This window comes from Pelmatolapia mariae, linkage group LG12, assembly GCF_036321145.2.
Source record: "Pelmatolapia mariae isolate MD_Pm_ZW linkage group LG12, Pm_UMD_F_2, whole genome shotgun sequence".
In the NCBI taxonomy this organism is placed as follows: Eukaryota; Metazoa; Chordata; class Actinopteri; order Cichliformes; family Cichlidae; genus Pelmatolapia; species Pelmatolapia mariae.
The window spans coordinates 9,921,674-9,941,996 of record NC_086237.1 but is presented as its reverse complement, the minus strand read 5'-3'; the positions used below and the strand labels follow the sequence as shown (position 1 = coordinate 9,941,996).

The following is a 20,323-nucleotide window of genomic DNA, read 5'->3' as shown; positions in this document are numbered from 1 at the left end:
AAAGTGAAAACCATAAACTAAAATTCAGTACAACATCATATTGGACTATTCATTTGTTTTCTGTAAGCATTAGTCTCTGATCTGCTGGATAGCATGTTTATTGATGACCATCACATAATTTCATAATTATGTGAGGAGTTTAGAGTTTTTTGCTGAATCTGAGAGCTGAATAAAATGAATAAGCTGAAATATCCTAAGATGCTCTGATTTAGACGGGAATATCAGAGTTGGTTGTTTGATGGCTCTAAGTTTGTAATTGTAAAAATGTTTTAATTCTCTACTTTTCCTCAGCAATAAATATCCCTTTATTTTCCAGGCAAAACTGCAGCATGTAAAACTTTACCATCACCGAAATCTCTTGAAAGTCAGTTGTTAATGCTACTGACCAAACAGAAAGCACTTTAAAGATGAGCTACAGTCTGATGCCTTAGAGAGCAGATTCTTTCTTCTTCAGGAATGCTGCTGCCTGTTCAGGTAAACTAACTGAAGCATTGCCCTGCAGGGCCAACTGAACTACATCTAATTTAATTTCAGCTCCTGGTTCCCATAATGACGTCAAATCTGGCATCACGCTTAGGTAAGGTTAAGAGGTTCCTTAGTTTGTTAAATAACTTTTAGCTGATCCATTAATAGCTTAGAAAACATTAGGCTAATTTCCCTTTAATGCATATACATGAAGCTAATTGGCATATAGTGTCTGTCTGGCTCATTCTGTCCAATCAGTATATTAAGAGTTTCTTTAGACTAATGGGCACTTGAACATGCATACTTATGCCTCCACACTGGCTGATTCAAAATCCTTGGTGTTCATAATTGCAACCTATCGACTCTGAGTAAACCACTCATTACTACATACCAGCAGCTCTTAAGAATGAACATGAGGGAAAATTATCATCAGGGAGTGAAACAAGACGAAACAGCTATCTGCGATGACAGGAACAAAATGGAAGAGAAATATGGCTGATAGAGACAATAAGAATTTTCTGTCACCACCTCCATACTGCAGTGAGCACAGTGATTATAAGTACACTGAATACTATTGAACAATATTCAGCAATGGATTTTCTGCACTCTCTAACCCCTGCAAGCTGGAGTATATTCCTTGATGCCTTATGCAAAGTGGCTGTTGAAAGGCCAGTACATTCTGCATATTTGTTTTTATATAAACACATAAATTTAATCAGATGAAGTTAAGGACATCTGTTTTATAAGTATCGTAAAAATATTGCTTTAAACTCTCAATTATTTGAAATCTCCAATAGTGAATTACAGAGCTGATTTCAAACAAAGACTTCTTATACTTTTTCATCATCACCATCAACTGTTGTTGAAAAACTGATGTTTTTGGCACTTTGTAAAATGTGGCCCGTTGCATTATGTGTTTGTTTGCAGTAAGCAGGAAGTACATTTTATGCCATTACTGCCTTTTGGAGAGCATCGTATCTATAATCTTGCACACTCAGAATGTGGATACTTAATAATATCAATGCCATCATCCATCCTGGAAAAACACTGTGCACTGTGTTGCTTTATATAGTAACTAATCTTGATGAATGGAGAGTTTTGAGTTTAAGAGGCTGAGCTTTCACATAAACACAGAGACTCACACAAATATAGTGTTTCCATTGCAGTTTATTTAGAAGAGTTTCTACTTCCTAACCACACCTTTCTATTCAAAGAAATTATCAACACATGATCACACCTGGTGCATAAAAGATGGGAGCTTTCCATCCGATTGGATCTACAAAAAAATTCATTTCTTGAGGATTCATGTGCACACAAACCCCCCCTCTGCTGGTCAAAACCTTTGTTGCCATTTCAACTATTTGTAAGTGTCAGCATGGGAATAATCACTGGCTAGAATAGAAATAAAAATAGCTTAATCTGATTTTCTTTTTATTATTAATGTGTGAGTAATGGTAACAGAAGTCTATAGATGACAAAAAACCTTGTCAGTGTTTAAATAAATCCAACAGGACATGAGATGTTTATGTTAAAACTGTTGCAGTGTTTTCAAATGATGAGACAGTGACTGTACTTGTGAATACTGGGGTGATGGTAACTTCATTTTTATTGGGAAATAATATTTTTTTTCCACTTTACGTTGCTCAGTTGGTTTCTATTTTTGGTATCAACCTCTCCGCCTTTGGAGAAAACCCTGTGACGGGGTACTGAAGAGGCACGGATCTACGGGTATCTCACAGCAACCCTGTAAAGGCTCCTATATATCCACTTATCCGTGATATATCAGGTGTTTTTGTACCTGAGTTGCTAGACACACAACAAAAACCACACCATGGAATTAAAAACAAAACACAGACTTGAATATTATAGTAGTAACATATTTCATTATTTACAGGATTACACTTTATTGGGAGAAATCAGCTCAAAGAGTTGCCATACCGGGGGAAACCCTCCTCCTTTGAGTAGGCTCCAAGATGTCACAGGTGAAACTCAACTAACGCATAAATTCTGTAGGAATCCACTTTATAAACTTTACTTTTCAGACCATCCATCTTTTATATACAGTTTACGTAACTATGTCAGCTACCCATTACTAACTTAATAATAATAATAATAATAATAATAATAATAATAATAATAAAATACAAATGATTCCCAAATATAAGACTTCAACAGTGTAGTTCACAAGACAGTTTTCTTCAGTTTATCTAATGTCAGATGGGGAGAGGTGGAGTACAACCTGCAGAGGTCACCAGTCACAGACAGACAACCATTCATGCTCACATTAACACCTACTAGTTAGAATATGAACTGAACAAGCTTTATTTTGGACTATGGGAGGAAGCCAGAGTGCCCAAACGTCACACAGCTAGCCCCCAAGCTCACCCATGGATTCAAATATACAACCTTCCTGGTTAAAGGCAACAGTGCTAACCACTGCACCACCATCGCCAGTGAAATGCCATCCATCTATTCTCTTCAACTTATCCTTTTCAGGGTCAGCTGTCTTAGGGAGAGAGGCAGGGTACACCCTGGGTAGGTCACCAGTCTAACACATAGAGCAGGGGTGTCCAAAGTCCGGCCCGCGAGCCGCATTTTTAATTGGCCCTCAAGTAATTTTATAAATAGAATAGAATATGGCCCGCACTTCAACTTTTGCTTGAGCGTATTGCACTTCTTAGTTTTAACACCAGGGGGAGCTACTGTTGATCAAGGCAGTTGCTCCACCAAAAAGGACAATCACAGAAGAAATTTCCCCCAAGTTACTAAACAGGTCAGAACCAAAGAAGCGAAAGGTAGAAAGTGAGTGCAGAAAATTTCAGACACGGTGGGAGAGTGAATATTTCTTCAAAGAATTCAAGGGGAAGTGTGTCTGTTTGATCTGCACTGAAACTGTGGCAGTTATGAAAGAGTATAATGTACGACGTCATTATGAAACCAAACATCAGGCCTATGCATCCTACACTGGTGCTGAGCGAGAGCAGAAATTAAAGCAAAGAGTGGCTATCCTGCGGGGTCAGCAACAGTATTGTTTTCGTGCTCAAGTTGTCCAGGAAAAGGCTCCAATAGCAGCTATGAGGTCACCCAACTCATCGCAAGACATGGACAGCCTTTTTCAGATGGAGACCTCATAAAACGCTGCCTCGTTAAAGTCACCGAAATAATGTGCCCGGAAAAAGTGCAGGACTTCAACAACGTCAGCGTGTCCAGAAATCCAGTTGTGCGACGTACTGAAGACTCGTCAGCCAACATTAAACTGCAACTGTCTGATAAAGCTGTGCTTTTGATTTTTACTCCATCGCACGCGATGAGAGCACTGATGCCACAGACACCGCACAGCTGCTAATTTTTTTGCGGGGAGTGGACGAGAGCACGAGCGCTTTAGGTGAGTAAAAAATATATTCCACAGTACCCGTGTGTTAATGTGCAAGTACACGTGCTTCAAATATCAATAATGCGCATCAATTCTGTCACTACCCTGCTTTTGCGCACCACTTTCTTATATGCGTTTTTCTTGTTAACACACAGAGTACACACCGCTGTGCACAGCGCACGCACACGCAAAGTCAGCTGATCTCATCTGATGCAGATTTGCTCCTTGATCAAGTGACATTTGCCCGGATTTTTGGCACGAGTGGCGTACGATCAGCACCGCGGCTGGATGGCCCGATTTACATACCCAGCGCAGCTGATACTCACCAGAATAATTTACTAAAAGTATATGCACTCCTGTTATTAAGTCCAGTTCAGTCTGTTAATGTTGATAACCATTTCAAACGAACGTTAATAGATGTGTTGCTAAGCCTAAGAACTTAAATAACAAGCTTGAAATGTACCCGTCCCATTTTCCCCTTTATTGTTTTTTCTCTGTGCTCTAAATCTTCTGTCCAAGAAGAAATCTGAGGCTGCTGTTCTGAGAATGAGCTATCAAAGCTTTTTCTGAATAAATCAATAAAGATCCATTTATGGAAAGCTGTGATGAAGGCAGTTTTGTCTTTAATTATATTCAACAATATAACACATTTGACCACTTTTAAATGATTTTTCTAACTTTAATACGCTACAGTTAAGGTTATATACCTAATTTCTAGTAAGTGGCCCAGCCCCTCCTATATTTTTATGTATGTGGCCCTCAGTGAAAAAAGTTTAGACACCCCTGACATAGAGACAGACAACCATTCACACTCACATTCACACCTATGGGCAATTTAGAATTACCAATTAACCTATCCCCATTAACTGCATATCTTTGGAATGTGGGAGGAAGCCAGAGTACCCAGAGAGAACCCACACAAACACGGGGAGAACATGCAAATTCCACACAGAAAGACCCTGGCCTGATGGTGGACTTGAGCTCAGGACCTTCTTGCTGTGAGGCAACAGTGCTAACCATGAATTTTGATCAAATGTAATCATCAAAATACTGAAGAATCAATTAATGTGTTATAGTCTTTTTCCCACTACAGTAATCAGAGGTTTTAGGTTTGTACTGTTTTGCCACTTTGACAAATACTCTTAATTCCCTCTACCCAAAATCTAGGGCGAAAGAAATGGAAAACTCCATTTTATAAAGGACCCAATGAATCCACATACGGCCCCAGTAGATTTTTCTACAGCTGAGTTTGTTTTGTTTTTTTCCAATTACCTCAATACAGTCAGCATTGGAGCAGCACACTGATCTCAGCACGCAGCTGTACTGCTGATCTGTGGGCAGTGCAGTGCAAGAGCACCCCAGAAATGATGAGGAAAAGGATGGAGATAAGAAAAGGAACGTCTTATCAGCTACAGCAACACTGCTCCACCTCCCCTATTTAACACATTCATCAAACATACGATCAACAGACAGAAATGATTTTATATCTATGTCATTAAGAGATGAAATGTTAACTGTGAAGGTAGTGCTGTTTGTGAATGATGGGTCACAGTGGGTGTCTACCTCCAGCTTAAGCATCCACATCTCTGAAATATTCTGAAATACTATCTTTTCCTGGCTGCATACATATGGGGCTGTCAAGGTAAAGTTTATGTTCCTCTACAGGGATTTTAATATCATGGTTATGTTGTGTGGATGCACGTGGATAGCTAGATTCTTATATCCCCTGATTGGCAAACTCTCATAACAGTATGTTTGCAGTGAGCAGACTGAATATAGCATGTGTTGTCGCTTCCCTTTTGTGCTCTGTTCAGCTCTAACCAAATCTTTCACTTAATCTTGGAAAGTTCAGATTAATGGCGTTCCACAGTGAGACAATTAGTGGCTAACATGTCCTGAGATGCAGAAAATACAGAGCTGCAAACACAGCCTCATGTGGTTAAGCAAGAAAATGGATGTCTCAAATGTAATGCACATATCTTCACACACTCCTTCCTGCACACAGAGATAATTACCTACATGGAAATATTGATAGATACTTCACAGATTTACATATACAACACAACACACAAGGACAACAACACACATTTATCACTCACACAAATACCTACTCAAATAGAGCAGGGCTTTCTATGCATTCATTTTCATTCAGGATTATTATGCTGCCGCCCCATTGGTGCAAAGTGTTCCTACACAAGGTTGCTCATTAAGAGTGAGCAAAGACTTAGAAATGAAGAAATATTTTCCCCCAAAGGCTATATTTTCAGTAACAGGAGTATACATGAAGATATAAAATGAATGCACAAAAGGTTTAGCAACAGCTTTGCTTTCCTTTTTTTCTTATTTGACAAGGGTTTGATCCAGAAGGCAATGAACCATTAACCATGGCTGTTTATTGCGCTTCCTGTGCGTCACGCGTTGTTTCGCCATATGCAAACAAAAGAGGCAGCGAAGGAAAACAAATACTGTCAATAGTACTTTTACACCAACTAGTGAATGAAGTTTCTTATGTAATTTAAAACCTTTTTTTTCCAAAGAGTCAGTAATATTTAACCAAACAAGTAAAAACAGTGTGAAAGCATTTGCACCTTTTTTTAACCACACCTATACGCTCTTAGAAATCAATAGTAGTCTGTTTTCATAATGATCGATATGTATGGATGTACTCTTCGCTTTCGTGGAATTTTGAAACATTACTGTACCGTGAATGGGCAAATTTTATTAGACGGTCTCGGGTGTTTACGGGTGTTTTCCAATACCAAACACTTGGGGCACATTGATCATTTCTCGTGTATTCTGAAAGCAGACTGGCTGTAAAAACAGAAGCTTACCTGTCCAGAGCGATGGCAGTCATTGAATAGATGCTGGCAAACACAGCCGCGATCGGAAAGAAGTTGTGGAAGCGGCAGTAGGCGAGTCCAAAGTACCACTCGTTGTGCATCGCGTAGGTGAAGTTGATCACCGTGTTGAATGCAGACATGGACGCTTCGGCGAACGCGAGGTTCAGGAGAAAATAATTGGTGACAGTCCTCATGCGTTTGTGCGCCATAATAATCCAGATGACTGTGATGTTACCTACTACGGACACGATAACTATACAGCTGTAGGCAATGGCCCAGAGGACGATTTTCCAGACCGGCTGCACAAACTGGTTCCAGTAAATGGTCCCGTTATTGGTGTCATTGGAGCTGCTGGTCCAATTTGGCGCATTGGTAGCACTGAATAAAGGATCCATTTTACTGTTTACAAGCGAAAATGTCACTAAACCGGCGGAAATAACCCCAATTAATTACACCACTAAGTTAACGATTCCAAACGCAAAGTGAATGTTGGAAAGTTTCCGAAAGCTTCACGGTCGTTTCTAAGTGTACAGTTGTAGTCTGCGGAGAGTCCGCTCTCCTACAAATAATAAAGTCAACGAACCAGAAAAAATATTTGAAGTCGAAACTTCCATATCAATCTTTGCACGTTTCCCCTTTTTTGCTGTGCGTAAAAACAGAAAGGCTCTTTTACGCGCACCAGAACGAGTCTGGCAATGGTAACAGCTCAGCTCCGCCTGTGTCTCTCTCCGTGTCTGTGTGCTGTCCTCCTGCTGCTCCTCTACTCTGACTGAGCGGCTGCACACCGGCTTTTGAAGAGAGCTTCTGCGCTCCCGTCCAACGGGCTGGCTGATTACGGATGAATCCAGGTGACTTCTTCAGTGCATCCATTTAGGCTGCGAACTAGATTACTATGCCTAAATACTTCATTTAATGTAATTTTACTATAATTCCTTCATGGACAGTTACAGTTATGATGTATAAAATAATAATATATACTATCTTTTTTGGCATTGTTGGTGCAATTTAAAAATAAAAGACAGATACCACTTGTGAAAATATGTTACTTCATAATTACAATGTAAGATAAGGAAACATTGTTTGACTTCGTTTCAAATACCCTCAAATTTATGCATTACATAAAAATTACTTAGTGCATAAGTTGTGTCTCTCTTAACACTCATGTATTTTTACGGTATTGTTAAATTTGTTACTTCTTGGTTCTGGGTTACATTAAGAAGGTGCTGCTAAAAATGACTTTTTTCTGACTGTGGCTTGTAGTGTAGAGTGATGGGGTGCCATAATGAACACCCAGGTCCTCTCACTCACTACCCCCCCTTGTGGTCTTGGATTCTGGACTGGAGTGGTTTGATTGAAGATTGATTGCTTCACAGGATATAAATGAAAAATCTGCAGTCCTGTCATTCTTTTCACAAGGCTCTTCTTACAGTCCTTATATATGATCACATCATATCATAACATATCATATCATATCGTATGATGAGATGATCACATATATATTGCTAAGATAATGTACCAATACAGTGTCTAATGACAATGAGATAGATGTGGGCATTGTCCTGTCTTTATATCTATCCAGAAAGATCTGTCTTTAGGTCTGTCAGGAAAAGTAATGTGAGAGTATGAATGAACTCATTAAGAGGACTTCTTTGCAGGTTGCCATCAAACTATTTATGGTACTGAAAGACTGGAGAGTGTGACATGAATGAACCATAACTCCTATCACTGGAATAAGGGAGTCTTTAGTGCCAAAAATGTTGTAGCTGTGATAAATATGTTAAGCTTCTGGCATTTATACAGTGCTTCTCTAGTCTTACTGACCTCTCAACGGTCTTCATACTACGAGCCACATTTACATTACTAAATTGATTTTAACACTTTTTGATTCATAATATAATACAGTATTTACTCCTGCTTTAAATTATTTAGAGGATTTTCTTTTCCTTTATATTCAGTTGTTTCTTTTTTACTGAGGAAAGAGTTCTTTGAGCTGCTTCAGCACGTAGTTATTCACTCAGTAAGATGCTTGTATGACTTGACTATCTCTGAGCTTGTCTTGTAGACATCAAATATAATTCCATGAACGGTCTGTACCTTCCAAATGTGATAAGACTCATCTCTTCATTTAAAGCCAAAAATTCGAGGCCACCAGGTCTTACTATTAGAAATATAGTGATAACCACAATAATACTGCATTCTTATGAATGCATCCACAACTTTGATACTCCAGTATTTTCTACCTTTATTACCACTGCCCCTTTCATTGCTTTCTTGAATGCTCGTTCTGTGTGAATGCTAACTACTCAGCACCTAGCTGGGTACTTATGTAGCCCCACTCTTTTAGGGCCCATTTGTTTATTGCCTTATTAAGAAAAAAAAAGAGGTTATTTGTATTTTGACTGCCTTCAGTCGTTTATTAGCTATACATTTTAAAGAAATTAGTATTTTATTCTAGTGGTATCAGGTCAGGACTACTCCTTGAGGCTTTGCCCCATGGTAGTTCTAGAGGCCATATTTCATAAAGTCTTTAATCAGTTAATTCCCCCTGAACAAGTTGTCCTCTATTCCCTAGAAGGCCCTTCTAAAGTGTCCGTGGGCGTAACACTGTTGCTCTCTTGTGCTGAGTTTAACTTCTATAGTCTCATTAGCCATGATTTGTTCCCGCTGTGTCCTGCTTTGTCTCCCACCTGTTTGCCCCTTGCCTCATTGCTGTGTGTATAAATTGTCTGAGTCTCTAATTGCCATTTGTCGTGTCATCCGGTTTCCTGCAGCCTGTTTCCAGCTTCCAATTCAACTCAATTCATTTAAATAGCACCAAATCACAACAACAGTTCCCTCAAGACACGTTATATTGTAAAGACGCTACAATTATAAAAGTTCCAGTTTCTGTTACTTTACATCCTGTGGTGTGTAATGCTCCTGTAGCTTTCCTAGCTCCCAGTGTTTACCCCATGTTCCCGCTTTTCCTACTGGATTTTTGATTTATATTAAATAAAAGCTTGTTTTCGTTTAACATTTGTCCATGAGTCTGCATTTGGGGTCCTCAGTCTACATGACATATGACACTAACCAGTTTATCCTGCCCTAAATATCCCCAGTTTTCCATGCAACCCTTGAATAACACAAAAATTGGTATAATTCAAGAACACAATTAAGCAACACATCATGTATATATCCAGTTATCTAATTTAAAAACTCTAAACTTAATTAGGACATTATAAGTAATCTTTAAATTTCCATTTGATCAAAAGTCACTTGTTGAGCGATCCTTACCTTTGAAAATAATCTTTCATTTTTCTCTCCTGTCTTCGCTTTCTTACTTTCTCCACCTACCAGGATACAATATGTGACAAGCTGTTCTGTGATATTTATTGAGCATTTCGATGCATTTCAATTTACATCATGTTCCCCCCTTCATGTTCACTTGTAGCAGTAGCTCACCCTAATCTCCATACTGAAATATTATTTGTCTTTTATGAAGAGTTACAGTACTGTAGTGTACAGCATGAGCCTTTGAAGGCTTGGGTTAAAGGTGTACTACACATAGAAAGTTCTGAAAAAATGATTCCTATTTATTAAAATAAAATAAAAAAAACCACTGGCCTAGCTTGGGAGTCACTACGGCCGTCTTCTTCTGTTTGTCTACCACCACTATGTCCGGTTGGTTAGCCACCACCATTCTGTCCGCCTGTATCTGGAGTCCCACAGGATCACCCATGTATTTATACATATATATATAAAATAAAACCAATGCATATAATTTGCATTGTATATACATACGTATATACAATGCAAATTATATGCATTGGTTTTATTTTAGAAATGAAATCTTGATGTCATGTCAATAATACACACATGCAAAGACATGCATCAGCTGGACACCCATAGTTTACAATAACATGACATTAAACAGAGTATACAGGACAAGTGTTTATGAAGTATTTGCCCTTGTAGACAAAGATCCTTCTTTTGAAGCATGTTAGTATTACTGTACCGCCACTTTTAGTTTAATATCATTGAATTGTGGCCAAGCTGGGCCAAAAGTTCCTCAGTGACACCAGCAACATACTAATTAAAAAAAAAAAGATATTCTCTGAAAATAAATTATTGATAGCATTCAACTGTGTCGATTTTGCTCCTGCTCAAGGACATTGCAGTTGTCTCCAGGGAAGCTTCGATCCCCTCTTAAATGTCCACTTCATCACAACAGTCAGAGCACCATCCTGGAGAATAAAGGTGTGAGAAGAAGCCACAGCTATGAAAGATAACAGACTGGCATGCACAACAGTTAAATATTCCTACTCATTTCCAGCCCCATCCACATTTGACTGCACAGCCCTAGCCATGAAATTACCAGGTCAGTCCCAATAACCTTCCCTTCTAAGGCATGCATGCAGGATGGGAAATGTACTTCTATGTATATAAATATATAGTCCTCTACATTCATTAAAGGTGTGTGCACTAAAATATCTTACTTATAATTAAATTAGGCTGTAAATGAATCAGTTGATTAGCTGGAATTGTATAAAAAGTGAATATTTACTTTCTGGGCATATCCCTCTATGTTTTCTCCCCTAAAATATTCAGCATGGTACTACTGCTGAGTTTTCATTGGAGCTTTTATAATTAATGTGCTAATGCTTGAATGTTTAGCAGAAAAAAATCCCAAGTTTGCTTCTTTAATTTAACCTGCAGGCATGCCAATATTTCGCATTAGCACCCGTTAAGGCTGATGTAATAATATTGGTTTGACAGGTATTTATTTAAAAAAAAATAAAAACTGCAGTTAGCTCCATAATTTACAGGACAAAGACATCATTTATGTAGTTTTCCTCTTATCTTACCAAAGTGGATCTAAAATCAAGATGCTATTGAAGTTTAGACTTTAAGCTTTAAGTCAAAGAGTTTAACAAAAGTATTAACTGCTTAGTAATAATGGGCATTTTCTATACACATTCCCCTAGTTTTGGAGGCTCAAAGTTAATCAGTCAATTTACTGTTAAGCAGTTTAATGACCAGATGAGGCCTGTTCCCATACAATTCCAACTCAGAAACACCAAAAGACCTTAAAAGACAGATAAAGTGTATGATGAGAGAATTCTTTCCTTGGTTAAGGAAAAAAACTTCATTACATGTAACCAAGTCAAGAACACAAGAGGTTGGCAAATAATTCAACAGTCGAGAGACACCTTCATGAATGTAAATATAGAGGGTCTACAACAAGGTGCAAACCACTGGTTATACTCAGGGACGAGAAGTTCAGATTAGACTTTGTCAGAAAACGTCTAAAAGAGCCAGATCAGTTCTGCCTGGTTTGTTTGTATCTTTAAATACATGAAAGTGTGGAAAAGGATAGGAAGAGCTGATCCAAAGAACACCGCATCATCTGTCGTGACAGAGTCAATGCTAAGGCATGAGTGTGTATGACTGCCAGTGGAAGTCATACCCATTAGTGTCTGTTTATAAAATTCTGAAGTCTACAGGGCTACACTATACAGACTCATCCAATGATCCAACAATAATGACTCAAAGCATTCGGACCCAGGACCCAAGAGTTTCTCATGGATGAAACTCGGGTTTCTCATCAACGAAATGGTATATTCTTCAATGCTCAAGACTGTCACCTAATCTCAGCCCAATAGAGCATGCTTTTTTGTAATTAAAGACAAGTCTGAATGCAGAGAGATCCAGCAGCAAATAAAGGTGGCTGGAAAAACAGGCCTGGCAGAAGGAAAAAACACAGCATTTGGACATCAGTGGGTTCTAAACTACAGACAGTCATACTCTGCAAACGATTTTCATCCAAGTATCAAAAATAATCCTTACATTTAAAATTATGTCAGTAGACCCAATTAATTTTGATTATGTAAACAATGACTGTAATTCTAGCAGTTAATGTAAAAAAATTAAAACTCCTTGGATTAAAGCTAAAAGTCTTTACTGATATCATGTCTTGATTATTTGGATTAAAATCCCCTGTGGTGGTCTACAGAGGCAAAACTATATAAAAATGAGCCTTTGTCCAACAAATAGCACTAACTATAAGTAAATTCTATCAAATCAATTGAAGTGGTTAAAAGACAGAGAATTACCTCAATAACAACAACAACAACAACAACAACAATAATAATAACAATAATAATGATAATAATAATAATAATAATTATTATTATTATTATTATTATTATTATTATTATTATTATTATTATTATTATTATTATTGGCTTCCAATATATCTGGGTAAATATAAGAGGAGGATTCACCTGCTATCAAATAAAGCGCAAGGTTATTTTAGTCAACAAAAACTAAACTGAAAAGCAAAACTAGATGTGAAAAGGCATTTTAGTTAACTAAAATTTAATTTGAAAGGATTTTGTGAATTTTGAAAACTGCCCAGAATAAAGTTGAAATTTAGAGGCAATATTCTTAGTTTTAGTATTTGTTAGTTGGGCAAAACATTTATTATGGCTTATTTTTATTGAGACTCAGGATGTCTAGAAGACTGGGAGTCAACAGATTTTAACAAGCTTTGGATTTTTCTAAATCTGGCCCTGACATCTGCTGTGGATCCAGTAATGATTAAAAAGACAGGGAGATGAACACTGAGACTAATAAAAATGAAAATAAAATTAAACAATAAAAACTGAACTGAAATAAGAAAATTCAATTTGGAAACTGAAATTAAATTGAATTAAAAACAAACCAAAAAAATCAAAATGAAATAAAAACAAAAACTAATTAGAAAAACTATAATAACCCTGCCAGTAAGGGCCAGATTTACTAACATGTTGCACCAACACAAACTAGGTTTTAGCATAAAGAAAAAATAATGAAAAAGAAAAGTACTGTTTACAACGAGAGCGCAGTGATTGTATGTAAGAGAGGGAACTCAAAGATTTTGCATATGTTTTTATGCGAGTTGCTTTCCCAGGGTGAAAAATATAAGAAGAAGAATATTTGAGTTAATTCGTTCACTAACGTTTGCAAAATTCAATTTTTACTCCTAATTATGTGTTACTTACATAATTAAAGTGTTACTTTTTGTCAGGGGCTGGGTCTTATTGTTTTATTTGTGAATTCTTAGGTAGATGGAAAGGATGTTTAGTTCTTGTATTATTCTCAGGTTGAGTTTCAAGTTTAGTTTAGGCTATTCTGTGTATTATTAGTTATGAGTCTGTTTCTATTCTCTTTATTATATGGCCTGTCTTGTCCTCAGTGTTTTACTTTCTGTATGCCGGTGTTTAAGTCTCCCTTCTCAGTGTGTCGTGTGGAGTCTGCGTGCGTTAGTCGGTCATGTTTCATGTTATCTTGCTTGTGTCATGTCTGTGTCCTGTTAGGCTTCCTGTTTTATTTTGAAGAGGTCTTGTGTTCCGTGTTCATTGTTTTAGTTTCACTTTCTCCTGGTGGTGTCATCATGTTAATTTGTGTCAGCTGTTTCCCCATGTGTTTCCCTTCCCCTCATCACCTCCTGTGTATTTAGTCTGTGTTTTTCCATTCGTTCCTCGTGACGTCGTCTGAGTTATGTTCCCCCACGTTTTGTCATAGAAGTCATAGTTTTCATAGTAATCATAGCTTTCATAGTAAGTCATAGTAATCATAGTTGTTTCATAGTACCTCAGTCTCGTTTCTCTTGTCTTAGTTATTTAGTTTTCCCAGTTAGGTTTTCAGTTTGCCTTTGCCCCTTTTCACTTTTGTTCGAATTTTGATGTTCATGTTCATCAGCCACAATAAAAGGCTCGCTTTTGTTTTGAAACTGAGTTCCAAAACAAAAGCGTGTCCACACTTGGGTTCTCCTCACACACCTCACACGGTCTGCGGGACACTTTTTGTGCTTGATTACGGTGGCCCCTAGAGACATTAAAAACTCCTTGTAAACAGATAAAGCTAACCACATATTGCAAATGTATTTTTTTATTGAACTTCTTTAATAGATCCTATAATACTAGTGAACTTTTTTATGAGGGGAGGGGGGTGTCTTTATTATTTATTTATTTATTTTGGAATCTCAGATATTGTAGAGAGACAGGAGATATCCCTATATAAAATAATATGATTAGGCTGCATAAACCACACATACACCACTGTTAAACAAACTGTTTTATACTTTAATGAAAAATCTCTCGGCAGACAGACTGGCAGCACCGCTTAAACACACAAAATAATTATTTTCTGATTTAAACTTAAAAGCAACGCAAAGCTATAAAGCCACACTGGCAACTATTTGTTGATCTTTCCCTTCCTCTTTTAATTAGACACACAAAAATCCATCATCTCCTGACTGAATGAAAATGCCAGTTGCAATACTTCTTGACATTACATATATTAACTGCCAACACACATATTTCCCACAAGGTCAGTGAGAGCACCGACCAAATTACACAGAGGTCAAATCAATTTTGCATCCTACATCCTGCAAATGACTGAGTTCTAATAGGCAGTTTGAGCATGACGGACCAGGCCCAGGACATATTTAGAAGAATTAGTATTGGATCTCTGGGGGCATTCAACAATCCAGCTTTTTATTGTCTTCATTTTGAAAGTTTATAGTTGCACTTTAAATAAAACTAAAGTGAAAAGTAATGTTCCCCGATGTCCATGTTTCAGAGTAACAACAATTGGGCTGTTACTGCAAGAAAAAATAACCAGGAGAAATATTAAAATATAATATGGATCCAATGTTAAGGAAATACTTTATGTCAAGGAAAAGAGAGATACAACAGCTGGCTGTCATTGATGACTCTTTTAATACTTTTTTATTTAAGGTGGATCCACTTGAACACATAAAAGATGCACAGATTGAGATGTAAATGAAAAAGGTAATTAATAATTTAACAATAACTCTGCTAAATTATCAGGCAGGTTAGTACAAAGTAAAGCTATTGCAGATGATTAATTTGTCAAGTTGTTTATGTCATACAATCCAGCCTCGGTCATGTGAAGAAGCTGTTGAAACTGAAGCTATTTCCTTCTCTCTTTTTTTTAATCAGAAAAAATATTTGCCAGTCACGTCTGATTTTCAGCATGAAAGAAAAGCTAGCTTCGCCTTAGCTTCTAACAGCTGACATCAGTGCATCTCTCCACGGCAGCCGGTGCCTTCTTAAACCCAACTGCTGTGATGGAAAGAAGTGTTGGGTGACTTTGATGTGAATATAATAGCACCAGTCAGTCAGAGTGAAAAGTGGCATAATGTTGTAAGCAATGTGAGCAATAAAAGTGCAAAATGTGACAGATGCTTTTGGTTGTAATGGAAACAGCAAAATGATATAAAATGGCTCTCATTCATTCACCTATGTACACCATCAGTGGAAACATGGCATTTCATAGTCATATAAACGTTACGCAAAATGAATTGATCGCTTGTTTATTGCAAGAGATACTAAAACACTAGTCATCATATTACTTTCAGAAATAAGCTGTTTAGGCAGACAATACACACAACTTGGGTTCCTCCCTGCGGTCCTTCAACAGTCATATCTGTGCTTTAAGCACAGATATGACTATATGGTTTGAGCAGTGCTGTTTGAGCAGCCAGGACAGAAACAAGACAATGTTGTCTCACAAATGCATGTAAGTGATGAGAAGTGCCAAGTTAAGTTCCTCATCTTTTTACCTAGTCAGCTAACTTTTTGTGTTGATTCAAAAGTCTTAAATGAAGAATGTGGAGGAGGTTTAACATGTACATCCACCTCTGCACTCACCACTGAAATGATTTACCTGCAACAGCATCTCCAAGTGAAGAATGGCTTGTCAAGCTCATATCCACTTTAAATAAATCAGGCTAAAGTGTATGAAGAAGCCATTAACTAACTACACAAGTTCATTTTTTGCTGTTTTTATATGATGAAGGTTAAATAGCAAAAAACTAAGAGTTTTGATTAACAGATGCACCTCAAGCCGTGCTGTAGAATTGTGAACTGTCCAGGGTGTATGACAACCATGATTAACGGATGCACCAGAAAACCAAAATTGGAAAAGTGGTTGAGAAACTTTATATATGGACGGATGCACCACACACACCTGCATCTCTCTGCACTTGCTTGCAAAGGGGCGTCCACACAGAAAGAGACTGACAGCAACATGGTGACCAGAGAACATAAAGATGGTCGCATTCTGTGATTTCAGGCAGCAAAGGGATAAATAACCACTAGTGATCCGAAGTAGTCACCATCTTGTCTCAACTTCAAGGTTAGCAATGAGAGCGAGGACGCCTCTAAATGACATGTCACAGGGTGGTAAAATGTTAGGGGGTTACCTGGGCAACTGGATCCCAGAGAGTCAGCTAGCAACCCACCATCAGCAATAATGTTATGAGGAACATGGTTTTTGGTCCAATTTCCACTAGTTCCAAGGTGCATGAAGGAAAGTCTGAAGAGATCCAAATCAAGAGACAATTGCAGTATATAGAACAGCTTTATTGATCAGTGCATTTTGTCATATGGCCTTGATGATGACCCCAGTGAAGGCCACTAGCTGACATACATGGATTCAGCATTGCCCTGTTGGATTTACCACAGACAGTATATGTATATATATATATATATATATTCCATGCATCTATTTTTCTTTGTTAAAGGAATATACCTACATTTCCCACATTGCAACTTGACAGTTTGGTCAAACAAACAGGTATATTACGCTAGCAATAGAAAGTAGCCTTGAGCTTTTGCCTCAAGCAGAGGTGAGGAGGACTTTGGGTAGCTCACTTATTTCTAAAGCTATGCCCCGAGGCTCTTTTTCATGGTGTCGAGAATGTATAAAGAGACCTGAGAAGAGATGTTCAAGCCCTGCTTATTTTCTCAATCACTGCATAATGTAGCCATGATTGTTACAGATTACAGAAATTGTGGGATCAAGCAGATCCCTCCATCATAACACCGTTCAGACGCTGCTAGGTTAACACATTGACTGGATAATCACACCCCTAACCAGCAGGAGCATGGTTTACCAGAGTTCAGCACCCGCATCCACAGTCCAGGCGTCTAAGGCTGGTATCTTTGCAGGAGTATCTGGGATTTAGTTTTCAGATGTTGTCAAAGCAGCTGATTAAAGCCAAGCCAAGCAGCTGTGGCTCAGGAGGTAGTGCAGGTCATCTATAAAATGCATCTACAAATTGGAAGGCTGCTGCTCTAGTCTGCTCTAGTCTTTAAAGTATCCACAGTGTCCTCTAGTAGTACATACATACTTTGCATTACAAGGGCTGCAAAATTGATTGCTGTGGATGAGAAGGAGAGCTCTGTTAGTTGCTGACCACAGGTCAGGACAGTGTGTGTGCTATAGCTATTGACGGTGAAAAAATCAAGCAAGAGCATAATGTCAATCAGCTAAATTGAAAGATCCTTTTCTCACCTTATCTCAGGTGAGGAAAAATGTACCTGAACAGATAATGATATGATAGACAAATTGTTAAAAGAACAGGTCACATGCATCTGATCTTATTGTTGTCTGTGATTGAAATTCACAATTCACTGCATAAAATAGTGCAAATATGGACAATATAAACTATTATATGCTATATGATACAATGTATTACAACATACAGTAGGGGAGTATGTCCCTTGGAGCTTATTGTCATCATAAAAGGCAGTTTCGGTGAGTGTGTGTGCACTGATGGTTTGAAGCAGGTTGGCAGAGAAAGTGCTGGATTCAGATGACTTAACACGACCAATGAGCTGAGCTGAAACTCGGTTCTACTCCTTCAAACTGTCTTCCAGTCTCATCCTGAGGTATCGTAGAGACATGAAAATATTTCTGATTTTTTTCTGAACTTTTAGATGTTTTGGTTTTTCAGAGGTTTTAGCATAAAGCTCCTCCTACCCATCACAGAGAATGCGATCTCAATTATTTGTGGAAGATGTGAGATTTTTTGTGTTTCCTTTTATAAACTGCTGACTCCAAAGAATTCAGAACATATGCAGACAGGGGTGATATATTTATTTAATTCAATATAGATCAATACATATCCTAATGAGAAGCAGCTGGAAAGATGTAGGGCTGTCAGTGGGAACCTGAGCAGAGCACTACCATTCATTCTTACCTTTGTCCACTAATTTGTGGTGATTGCCCATGTATGCAGTGGAGATAGGCTTCCTTTCATTTGCAGTGCTTGATAACATAATTATTTATTGATCTCTAAGGAAAATTCCCCCTTTTCATTTCCCCCTTTTATTCTGAGGCCAGAAGTCAAGGGCAGACATGGAAAAACCACGTCCTACTTAGAGACTAATATGGCACAAGGATTGCAATAATTGATTACATTTAAAATTGGTATGACTCATGCTAGCTCAGGCCTTACTGTGCAACATACAAAGCGGTGCGTACACAGCAGGTGAGGCTGCACATCATCTAAAAATCCAACACAGCTATATGACTGTCCCGCTAATAAAGAACTGAAAAAAATAAAAGACAGAGATAAAACACTATTAAAGGTGATAATCTCAGAAAAAGAAATGGCTGTGATAATATACCTTTAATCTATTTGTGAATGCCTAAGCAATTACATAAAAGCAAGCCAAACACAGCATGACCAACAAGTAACAAGTGGAGGCAACAAATGACGCAGCGTAAAGCAAGAGCTTGGATTAGCTGCGAGTCATTTCAAGGCATTACAAATACTCATAGCAGCTTGTTTCTTCCCCTGAACTGTTTGCACACATGTTCCCATTTCTTTTACATACATAGACACATGTTCATTTCAATATCTTTCATTTATTATATCATTTTTTTTATCATTTAAAAGAAATGCAACATACACTCATGGCCACTTTATTAGTTACTTCTTGCTAGTACTGGGTTCAGCTCCCTGTTTGCCTTCAGAACAGAAGCACGTAATTCTGCTTGGCATTGATGCATAAAAAGTGGAAATCTATGTGGGAAGATTCTGTCTAGATTTTTATCAATATTGCCACAATAGCATTAAGCAGCTGCTGCTATTGGTTAAATATCCATGATGCAGATCTCCCATTTTATCATATCCCAAAGATGCTCAATTAGCTTGGGATCTGATGACTGTGGAGACCATTTGAGAACAATTAACTCATTGTCATGTTCAAGAAGCCAGTTTGAGAGGGTTTGATAATGTGTGACCTGGTGCATTATCTTGCTGGAAGCACCATCAGAAGATAAGTACACTGTAGCCATAAAGGGATGGACATGGTTAAGAAACAATACTCAGATAGGCTTTGGTGTTTAAATGATGTTCTTTTAGTACTAAGAGGCCCTGAGTGTGACAAGAAAAATACCTCACATCATTGTACCACTATCATTAGAAGCAGCTCTCATGTTGTTTACTCCAATTTACCAATTTCTGACTCTACCATCCAAATGTTACACCAGAAAATGAGACTTAGCAGACCAGGAATCTTTTTTCCAATGTTCTATTTCCAGTTTTGGTGAGACTAAAGCCTCAGTTTCCTGTTTTTAGCTGAAAGGAGTTTAGCCAGTGTGGTCTTCTGCGGCTGAGACCCATCTGCTTAAAAGTTTGATGTGCTGTCAGAGATGCTCTTATAGAGTAACAACAAATTTGGATCAGATAATAAGTGGTTCTATCAGCTTGAAACAGTCTTCCCATTCTCCTCTGGCCTCTGAAATCAACAAGGCATTTTTGCCCTTAAAACTGCTGCTCATCGGATATTTTGTCTTTTTTAAC

The 20,323-nt window shown here is 37.9% G+C and overlaps 1 protein-coding gene across 2 annotated transcripts in view; it reads right to left on the bottom strand.

The window, feature by feature from the left end:
* Positions 1-7,073, bottom strand: part of tacr1a (tachykinin receptor 1a) — a 44,793-nt gene extending 37,720 nt beyond the window's left edge. For both annotated transcript variants that reach the window (XM_063489836.1, XM_063489837.1), the window contains exon 1: positions 6,670-7,073. In XM_063489836.1, the coding sequence (XP_063345906.1) occupies positions 6,670-7,073 (404 nt within the window). The remainder of the gene's footprint in view (positions 1-6,669) is intronic.
* Between the last annotated feature and the right edge of the window lie 13,250 nt (positions 7,074-20,323).